Source organism: Portunus trituberculatus, chromosome 38 (assembly GCF_017591435.1).
Source record: "Portunus trituberculatus isolate SZX2019 chromosome 38, ASM1759143v1, whole genome shotgun sequence".
Classification (NCBI taxonomy): Eukaryota; Metazoa; Arthropoda; class Malacostraca; order Decapoda; family Portunidae; genus Portunus; species Portunus trituberculatus.
The window spans coordinates 4413184-4423967 of NC_059292.1; the positions used below are offsets into that span (position 1 = coordinate 4413184).

The 10784-nt window shown below is 39.9% G+C and overlaps 1 protein-coding gene across 2 annotated transcripts; it reads right to left on the reverse strand.

The window, feature by feature from the left end:
• Positions 1 to 959: 959 nt before the first annotated feature.
• Positions 960 to 10288, reverse strand: LOC123514991. Of its 2 annotated transcripts, none has more exons than XM_045273297.1 (7): positions 10020 to 10288; positions 8261 to 8411; positions 7564 to 7755; positions 7022 to 7139; positions 6374 to 6702; positions 5941 to 6057; positions 960 to 5647 (listed from the first exon to the last, which is right to left on the reverse strand). In XM_045273297.1, exons 2-7 carry the CDS (start codon positions 8402 to 8404, stop codon positions 4913 to 4915), a joined length of 1635 nt encoding a protein of 544 aa, XP_045129232.1. In that variant the 5' UTR covers positions 8405 to 8411; positions 10020 to 10288; the 3' UTR covers positions 960 to 4912. The 2 variants fall into 2 exon arrangements, with proteins under 2 accessions (XP_045129232.1, XP_045129233.1); XM_045273298.1 differs by lacking the exon at positions 10020 to 10288 and adding an exon at positions 9605 to 9851.
• Positions 10289 to 10784: the final 496 nt, after the last annotated feature.

The window sequence follows — 10784 nt, forward strand, 5'->3', positions numbered from 1 at the left end:
AAAAGAGAGAGTTAGTTGTCAACAAGGCAATGTCTCTGATGAAATAGTACAATATAGGTAACATTGCAGTGATAAGTGAGAAAATTCAACATAAAAGCAAAATATCATCAGAGCAAAAGTGGTAATCTGGGAGCCCCTTATACAATGTCAAATGAAGTTATCTATTACTTTAAAGGTTTATTCATGCTGTAATTCGTGATACATTGCTGGAAGTAATGTGGTCACTTATAACCTAGTTTTCTTTATTGCTACAGCAAGGCAACTTACTTCTCCAAAGATATTATGGAATTCTGAACAACGATTTCTTATTTGCCAACATGCTAATTAACACATACATGTAACTGCCACCTGACCAAATATATTCCAGAAGAAAGGAAATGTTATACTTCAATACTTGTAATGAAAAAGTATGATCACAAAGTGTGAAAGAAAAGTTCCTTGGTCTATGCTGCTGAATGGAATGTGTACTAATATGAATGTCAATCAAAAGCAGGTAAAATATAATTCATTTCTGATCAAACAAGAATGTCTCAAAGTTCCATGGCATCTTGCAGTTGGAGGGATTATGGTACAATACCATTAAAACTTTTGTTGACTGCTTTGTACAAACTTGCTCCATGTAACACACAAGTGTTACTCTTACACACATACTGGAAAGCTTTCTCACCACTGTCATTGAAACAGCTCAAATCAGCAACTGGAAATCAGCATCTAAGACACAGGGTATCTTAGATGCTGATATATATAGATGCTTAAATATATATATATATATATATATATATATATATATATATATATATATATATATATATATATATATATATATATATATATATATATATATATATATATATATATATATATATATATATATATATATATATATATATATATATATATATATATATATATATATATATATATATATATATATATATATATATATATATTATTTACCAATAATTGATTGACAAAATAAGAAAGTTGTCGTGAGATACATAATGCAAGTTCATGAAATGGCAGTGTTAAAAGTTTCCATTTTCGTATTTCTCAAACAAGGGATTGACTCTAAATAGAGTACTCTGGTACATGTATTATATAATTCTACAGGATGTTCTATGCTTCATGTAGAGTGTCTTTAAGTTTACCTGTTGTAATCAATTTAGAAAACAATCATAAGCATTTCATAGTACTTGGTACAGAAGTGCTATGCAACAAAGATTTTAATCACCAAATTTGTCTTAAATTTACAGATATGTTATAATAAGTTACATATATCATATGAATAATGCACAGTGTTTGCTTGTGGCTTCTGTTCTGTCTCACAAAGCTCAAGCAGTCAACGGTCCAAAGGCTGCTATTCACTCTGGACGTTCCAACTTCATTGTATGACGTCACACAATATCATTTGCATATTTCTTCTTCACATATATAAAAGTAATCTTACTTGGTTCATTTGAATTAAGGACAGAAACTGGACTGAAATACCACATCATTCATTGTCTCTACAAAATCAATTATTCATCACACTGTCTTTGGCACCAAACTATTCTGTTTGAGATTCAGTTGACTTCAAAAACACTTGTCATTTCAAACGAGTAAAAGTTGTGCAAAAACTGGCAGCTGTGAATGCAAAATTAAAAAGGGACACACATCGCTGACAGTAATCTTTGCTGTCCCAACACTTAAAGTATTGTGCTGTACGTAGCTACTACTATTGTGCCTTGTTGTTCATATTGTTTACACACATTTGTTACTTATCACAACTTTCACTCTTTTCAGGATTGGTGAAAGGCAATGATAACAAATGGTGGAAACTGGCAGTATGGTCTGTGCAGTGAAGGTTTTTCATTTACCAGTACATACATTAAACTATTCAACACCTATATAACAAAAATTTTCACTGATCCCTAATGCCTTCATATTAATATACTCTAAATACTGATAATGCTTTTCTATAGTATATAACATGTATCAATATAAATATCAATGTGCATTGTTGTGATTTGTAATTTGTTATTGAAGTATCTATGATGTCTGCAGTTGTTGAAATTATCATTTTGGTGTCAGATGTTAAGTTACAGCCAGAAGCATTTCAGTGTGCCAAGATGAAAGAAGACGGTACTGAAAATACAATATGTACAATACTGAAGCATACTCGTACTTGTACATTCAAACTGTTGTATGGTTGTAATATAATACATATACATATTGCACTTAGAGTACCTTAAGATCTGCTCAATACATATCCTTTCAATGCACTGGAAATCACATTTACAGCATAACATCATATCAAGCAAAAATCAGTTCTCACGGCAATGCTTCAATCGTACACGAGTAGGTGCCAGTTTGGGACTTTTCAAACATGCACATGGTATGAGCAGTTACCCTCCCTCCCCTGCCTCTCACCACTTCATGTGAAATAGTAACAAAACTCTGCGGCAAGAAACCACCGGCACCATACTGTACCAAGGCTACTGCTTACTCTAACTTGAACACATGTATTATGAGAGATGATTGTCCCTTCCTGGTTACTCTTAATGCATTTAATCATGAGGCACATTTGAGGCTTTGAATCAGAACCCTTATAATAAATATGCAATACATACATGTAAAGTTATTGCTACTTCATTATCATTATTGTTATGTTATCATGTTCGATGTTCTCTGTCTGTTGGGGAGAGCTGTGCAGAGCTATTAAGTTAAAAAAGGTTCCACAAAAAATAATGCAGGTTCAAACTTTGCACTACTGGTACAGTGACAGGGCAGGACAGTGGCATGACAGCACCATGATGCATAATACCATGTGTATGCATGCACACAAGCATAATATTCATGCAGCCAAAAGTCAACACAACCAGCATTCTGGTGTATATAGCAACATGAAAACTTTAAAGCCTTAAACTTGATATTTTGAGTACACTCCAGTGAAAACATAAAGATTCAGTGTAATGCAGAATAAAATCTTTGACTGTGATAAATTACTTCATAAACAAACCTACAGAAACAAAACACAATATCCAATACTAGAATGATATGGACTGTTGTCATATTCTCTTCAGCTTAAAGCTAACCTTTCATCATTGACTGTTGATGAAATCTACCAGTGCAGGCAGAGCCTCTAAGAACTGACAACCTCAAAGGAAAAAGAATCTGTAAAATTTTCAAGGCAAGTTGTGATCATTGTTTTTAAAAAATACATCAACATCCACAATACAAGCTCATTATTCACAAAGTGCAGTGTTCAATGCCCAAAAATCACAATCAGCAAATGACTCCATAACAGGCACAAGCTTGAGTTGTGACTAGACCTTGACATCAGCAGGCAAATCTAAGTTTTTTAGTGCAATGGCATCAAGTGAAGTTGAGAGAATTGGTTGCAGAAAATGGTGGTGACTACATTTCCAGCAAAATATGGAACAGAAACTGGACTTATTCAATAAGTCTGATGCAGCTTAAATAAGCTGCCACCATTCATTCTGCAGACTACAAACATAATGGCTTTCCAGTTACTCTGCTCTTTAAGGTTTTCAAGCATTGACAAGTAATAGTCAACTGACTACTATTGGCATCTTGAAAGGCAATTTCTATGGTTCCACGGATCACACCTTGTCACCTGATGGCACTATTGGTGTCATGAGTTGAGAACAGACAAGCAGTGTGTTGCTGCAATACAGAAGTGGAGAGATAATTTTACTTTTCTTGTGTTTTCTCAAGACAGAGTAAAAGAGGACTGGTACCAGATCCAGAGATCACACAGTTCATTAATCTAAGAAGCAGTGTGAGTGTGTGCTAAGAGAATGGTGGTGTTCTTGGCTATATGAAGCATTTTGATGAGCAAGATCCATGACCTAAACATTTTGTAATGCTAGTGCTCTAAGCCAATCCATTGATGTGAGTGCCTACAATAATGATAGCACCATCATTACTATTGTAGTGGCAAAAAGTAAAGCAAAGTCGAGGTCAGAACAATACAGTTCTGTTGAAGAGTATATACTCCTTATTTACTCTTTTCTCTGATAAAAAAAAAATGTACTTGAGACCGACTTGATGGTCACTTTTGGGGTAGATTGTATCACACAGACTGCCCTCAACTGCCCTTCATCATGTTTAGCTTTTTTCTCAATGGGCAAGCTCTGAGGCAAAGCATAAAGCATGTTTTTTTTATGAATGACCTAAGAGAGCTGATACAAAACATACTAAATTAAGTTCCAGATTAGATTGAAAGAAAAATAAAATCAATCTTAAAAATCCCAATACAAGAGCTGCAAGTCTGATGTAATATGAGGGACACAAGTTTGGCTCAAGTGCATTTTTTTTCCCAATGTCAAAAAGCAACTACATTTCTCTATTCCATTTCTAAGACAGCAAATCTTATGAAGGAAAATGTGATCTTTTTGTCTCTGTAAGTAACTACATACCCAGCCAGCACCCCTGGAGATGGGGAGTGGCAGATACACACACACACACACACACACACACACACACACACACACACACACACACACACACACACACACACACACACACACACACACACACACACACATCCATAACCATTCCTAAAGACCTTAGCCTCAAGGATTTGGATATATATTTTAGACAGAGACTTGGCAAGCCTCATAGCCTGAACAAAAAAAGGTATTCACATTCAGCCAACTTCAGTGAAGGCAAAGATACTTGACCCTTCAAGTATTGACTAGATTATAATATGATTAGTAAGAAATTTATGAGTCTCATTTAGGTCTAACAAAATGGTCCCAGAAAGTGTACAGTAAGTACAGGCTGGCCTCTCACGGCTCTGATATGTCTTATGATATGGCTGAAAAGATCCAAATATGTCAACCACAGCAAGGACATGAGAGAGAGACGGCTCCTCCCAACACAAAATAATATCAAAATATCTCTTTTTTTACTGCTTCATCCTCTCTTGATGCTCTGGCAGAGTAGAATCCATGGCCAGATCTCCACTCATCAGATGAAGGCTCTCTTTATTAGCAGGCACTACTGCAGCCTGATGATCATCCTGCTCCCTCATGTCTTTCTGCAAAGCATCCTGAGTAATGTTAGAATAGCCATGAGGCATAGCAGAAGAATTTCTCTCCCTAGCACCAGGCACAGACTGCTCACTAACTAATGCATCTCTGATCTGGCGAGATACTGAAGCCTTGTAGCTGTTGAGGGAGGCAGAGTCTGGCCTGGGAGAAAGAGGAGCTTCAGGGGGAGGTGATGGCCGGTGCATCTGTAAGTTGTGGGGGTGAGTGTGGGCGTGGGCGTGGGCGTGTGTGTGAGAACGTGATGAAGGCTGATGGGGGCGTGGAGAGTGGGGTGTTCGCTGGGGCATGGGGAGGGTGACATGGTTTGCCTGGTGAGTCCTCCCCATGGACTGAGGAGGCTGACGCTGGTGTGGTGTGTGTATAGTGCGTGTTGCCCTTAATATGGACCTCTGGGGGTGGCGACCTTGGGGCTGGTAGTGGCTGGACCTGGAGCTGTGGACTCTTCCTGGAGTTATGTGACCACTCAACATAAACTCCTCAGCTGCCTCTTCCCCAAGTTCCAGCTCCCCCGTCCCCCACAGACCTGAGGCGCGGGCGTCACTCACCTCCTGTAGGATGGCTTCTTGCTGGTCCTGAATCTGCAGCAGCTCCTGCAAACATTGCCACCAAATATTTCAAATCATACAAAAAACTTGTATGAAACCTTCCACAACCAGTTCAACACAGAGCCAAGCAATAATCAGTCTTACACAACAAACATTAACATCTAACAATAAACCAAATCATAATAGAATGAACTGTACATTTCTGGGAACAAATTCTTTTCATAATACCACTCAGAGTGGTCAGTGAGGTGATGACACTGCTTCACAAATGATCCACCAATTAATGATAAGTAGAATGAATATTGCATTTCTTCAAAGCTGTTCTTTTTCTAACTCACAGCAGTAAGTGTGGTGATGACATTGCCTTGCAGCTGCAGCTGGCGCTGAAGATGCTCCCTCGTCAAGCGTTCCTCCTCCAGCTGGAGCCACAGTTCCCTGCATGTGTTCACCACCATCTGGAAGGAGTGAGCAGGAACCATTAGCAACTATTCACTTCTCATCCCATAACACTGTAACACACTAACCACTGACAGCCACACCCTGACAGTGACACGCTACACACATCTAGTCATATCATAACAAGTCAAATGGGAACATGACAACACGAGAAGACAAAGAGAGCTGCAGGAAGCCGCAAGGCCTACACATGGCACTCCCACACCCAACCACACCAATAACACACCATGTCCTACAGTTGATGTTTTCCATACCATAAATACAAGGTGCATATTCAGTATGAGCATAAATAATGTCTTATAAACATATACTAACATTTATTGTGTGGTCAAGACTGGTCCGTGTGGCAGCTATCTCACTCAAGTCTATTTGTCTTGGAGCATCCTTGGCTGCCTTCACCTCTGAGCGTCGGAGTTCAACAGCCTTTCCTGGTGATCCAGACTGACTGGCTGCCTTTCCTGTTTGGTCAGATACTTCCTTCAAGACTTGGCTGCTGACTGTCTTTCCCTTGCCTGCCTCATCACCAGCCTTGCCAGTGCTGGTACTGCTACTGTCACCTGCAGTTGGCTGGTCTCTCTCCTGAGGGTGAGGGCTGGAATGTGCTTCTTCTTTCTTGTCCTTCAGCACAGCTTCTCTCATGCTCCCTTCAAATCAAAACCCAATGATAAAGAAGGGAGTTGCTTTTACATTTCACCACAGCCAAGTTCTCTTGATTTATCTATCTATTTTCAGTTAATTCTTTCACACATAAATGCCAATGTACTGATAAAAAAAACAATTGAAAAGATCAAACCACAAAGAAAAGCTGACCAAACAGAATAATATAAACACACACACAGCTATCAAAATTCATTGGGTGACTGCCACAAGCAAAACTTGATCAGAATGAATTTCAAATAACAGTTTGAAAAAAAATAAAATTCAATCAACAAATAAATCACAGGCATCACAATGGATTATTACCAGAATGAATGTTGTGATCTGGTCCTTCTTCCCTTTGTTCGGCAGCAGCCTCCGCCTGACGCACCTTCTGGGAGGCAAGCAGTGTGGTGCTGGACTGAGCAAGGATGGATTCCACACTCTATGCACAAAATAGTAAAAATCATTTTCTCCATGCAGAAAGAGGACAATGAAGCAATGAACTTTGCCATCATTTTGATTAATACTACAGAAAATGAAATATTTTTTTCTTCTATTGGAAAAAAATAAGCCTTCCCTTTCCTGGAGAAAGCTCTGACATACACACAAAGGAAAAAGGTCTGGTAGGCACTGGATATGTTAGGTGGTGATAAGATAATGACAAGACAATCCCATATGCCAAAATAACACCTCAGAATTTTGTTGGAGACTTACTACCAGCCAAGGAAACAGAAAACATTGTCACTGCACCAAAAGATATTCATATTCTGTAAGAACTGCATAGGTCTTAAAATACAATTTCAAAATATTAGTGTTTGCTTGCCAAATTTGTTCCCAAAGAAACATAGGACAGATAACTTACTGACCTGCTGTCTGGCAGCTTGAAGCCTGGTGGCCAAGTTGGCAGGCAGGGAAAGGGGTCCCTGGGAGCCTGACCGCCGACTCTTCTCCAGAAGCTGGGCTCTGGCCAACATCATGTTGGTGGACTGCCTTGACGCAAGCTTGCGTGCCAATTCAGCCGGAGTCAGCCGCATTGAGGCCAGGTCCTGAACTGTGTCCTACAAACAATAATGACTTTAATAATGGTCATAATAATGTTTATATTTTTTTATTTTCATTCTTTAAAGAGCATCAGTGATGAGATGACCAAAGGCAAGCTACTGACACTAGCACTATGGAGGGAAAGCATGACAAACACTGAGTGAGGCACATCAAACATCCTGAAATAAGGAACAGTATCTGTGAAAAAATTAAAACATTTTGATTGTCCTGAAGAAAGAACTAAAAGTGAGAGATCTACACACCAGTCCTAACACTAAGACAATACTGCCTGGTGTTTTCAACAGTGTTCCTTGGGCATGACCAGGACAAGGAATCACCACTATCAACTGCAAATTTTAAACATTTCCAATTTAATGCACTTCAAATATTTTTGTGAGAAAAGAATAACAAAAATATATTCTGCATTTGGACATCTAGGCAAATATCAAAATCATATCTTCAGAAACTACCATTTCAGAATCATAACATACCTACATAACAAATGAAAAAGCATGTACTTACATCCCAAACAGGTTTAGTGGATCTGAATTTGTGGGAAGGCGAACCAGTGTGAGGCGTCCTTCTAGGGGAAGGGCTCCCCCCATCTCTGCCATCACTACTCCAGCTGCTGTGTCTGCTCCGAGGCCAAGTCTGCTCCTGCTCCATTGCACACCTGTTCAGTTGCGTGCATGGCATGTATCAAAAAAATCACTCACCACACATACAAGTATCTATAATGAATAAATTCACAATTAGGTATGTGCTGGATTTTTGAGCTGAAGAACACCTCTGTGTCTTATCATTCAGTGCTGCAGTACACAGAATTACAGTCACAGGGCAGGGGCATCGGTGATGGGGCACCATGGACAAAGGAGGGAGTGGACAGTCTTTCATTGGAAACAAGAAATGAAAGGCCAAAATTGTGATTGAAGATTAATGAGGCTGTAGTGAGAGGCATGCTAAATATACAAGATGTTTCAATCTTAAAAGTGTTGAAATTATGCAGTGTGTGTGTGTGTGTGTGTTTCACTGTTTGATCTGCTGCAGTCTCTGACGAGACAGCCAGACGTTATCCTACGGAATGAGCTCAGAGCTCATTATTTCCGATCTTCGGATAGGCCTGAGACCAGGCACACACCACACACCGGGGCAACAAGGTCACAACTCCTCGATTTACATCCCGTACCTACTCACTGCTAGGTGAACAGGGGCTACACGTGAAAGGAGACACACCCAAATATCTCCACCAGGCCGGGGAATCAAACCCGGTCCTCTGGCTTGTGAAGCCAGCGCTCTAACCACTGAGCTACCGGGTGTGTGTGTGTGTGTGTGTGTGTGTGTGTGTGTGTGTGTGTGTGTGTGTGTGTGTGTGTATACCATTTCAGTGCTTGAATCTCCCTCATATATATATATATATATATATATATATATATATATATATATATATATATATATATATATATATATATATATATAGGTGCAGGGAGTGGAATGAGAATAAGAATAAGGTAGTGGACAGGTTGGCATAATTTGGCATATTTTGTTGGAACAGACCTGGCAATCCTGCTCCTTAGGAGTATTAACTCTTGTCTCTTACTATCACTCAGGCAAGCATTGCTCTCCTCCACTAACTGTCCCTGCAACCACTCCACTGCACTGCTCTCCTCCACTCACTCCTTAGCACCACTCCACACTGCTCTCCTCCATTCACTCCTTAGCACCACTCCACACTGCTCTCCTCCACTCACTCCTTAGCACCACTCCACACTGTTCTCCTCCACTCACGGACCCTACCAAGCTACCACCATTCCACTGTTCTCTTAGTCTTTCCCGCTTCAACACAAGCAACACTTCATTCACCCTTACCATTAATTCCTGTCCAGCGAGCGAGCGTCGATCAATTTCCCGTCAGTCAGCGTACAGTGTTCACGTTCACACACTAATACTGTTCACTCCCATTCCATTCTGAAGAGGCAGCCACCACACTGAATAAGGCATTGCGATGTGTCTACTGATGAGAGGTATAAAACGGACAGAAAGATTAACTCCACGGCACAATTTTGACTAATATATCTGAAGGGAGGAGAAGACTAGGATTATGTTGTTGATGATCTTAATCTTGATAGTACTTAGCACCACTCCACACTGCTCTCCTCCACTCACTCCTTAGCACCACTCCACACTGTTCTCCTCCACTCACGGACCCTACCAAGCTACCACCATTCCACTGTTCTCTTAGTCTTTCCCGCTTCAACACAAGCAACACTTCATTCACCCTTACCATTAATTCCTGTCCAGCGAGCGAGCGTCGATCAATTTCCCGTCAGTCAGCGTACAGTGTTCACGTTCACACACTAATACTGTTCACTCCCATTCCATTCTGAAGAGGCAGCCACCACACTGAATAAGGCATTGCGATGTGTCTACTGATGAGAGGTATAAAACGGACAGAAAGATTAACTCCACGGCACAATTTTGACTAATATATCTGAAGGGAGGAGAAGACTAGGATTATGTTGTTGATGATCTTAATCTTGATAGTACTGCTGGCTCGAGCGCTCCACCTTTTGAGCCATGTATGAAGAGGGAGAGAGAAAGAGAGAGAACAGACAGAGGATATCATCCATCACACCACTAGTTAAAACATCTAGCACACTACATTTTCTCTTACAAAGCCTCAGTCATCGTTTCGTTCATCTCTTCACACTTTTATTCCCTTCTTTTCTTCGCCCCTCTGAAATGCTCCAGTCTCGTCAGCACTACTTGCAGGATTTCGTACAGGGCTGGATCAAAGCGTGGGCAAAGAGGTCAGCCACGGCCCCCTGAAGAGCCGTGGGTCAGCTGTCCACGGGCCTTCACAACCTGGAGGTCTAAAAAAAAAAAAAAAAAAAAAAAAAAAAAAAAAAATATATATATATATATATATATATATATATATATATATATATATATATATATATAACAAAAATACTAACCAAAAACTTGTGTGTAATTCTCCTCTTCGGTCGCCTGCTGGTCACCCAGCCAGTCTTCCCCATTACGGAGC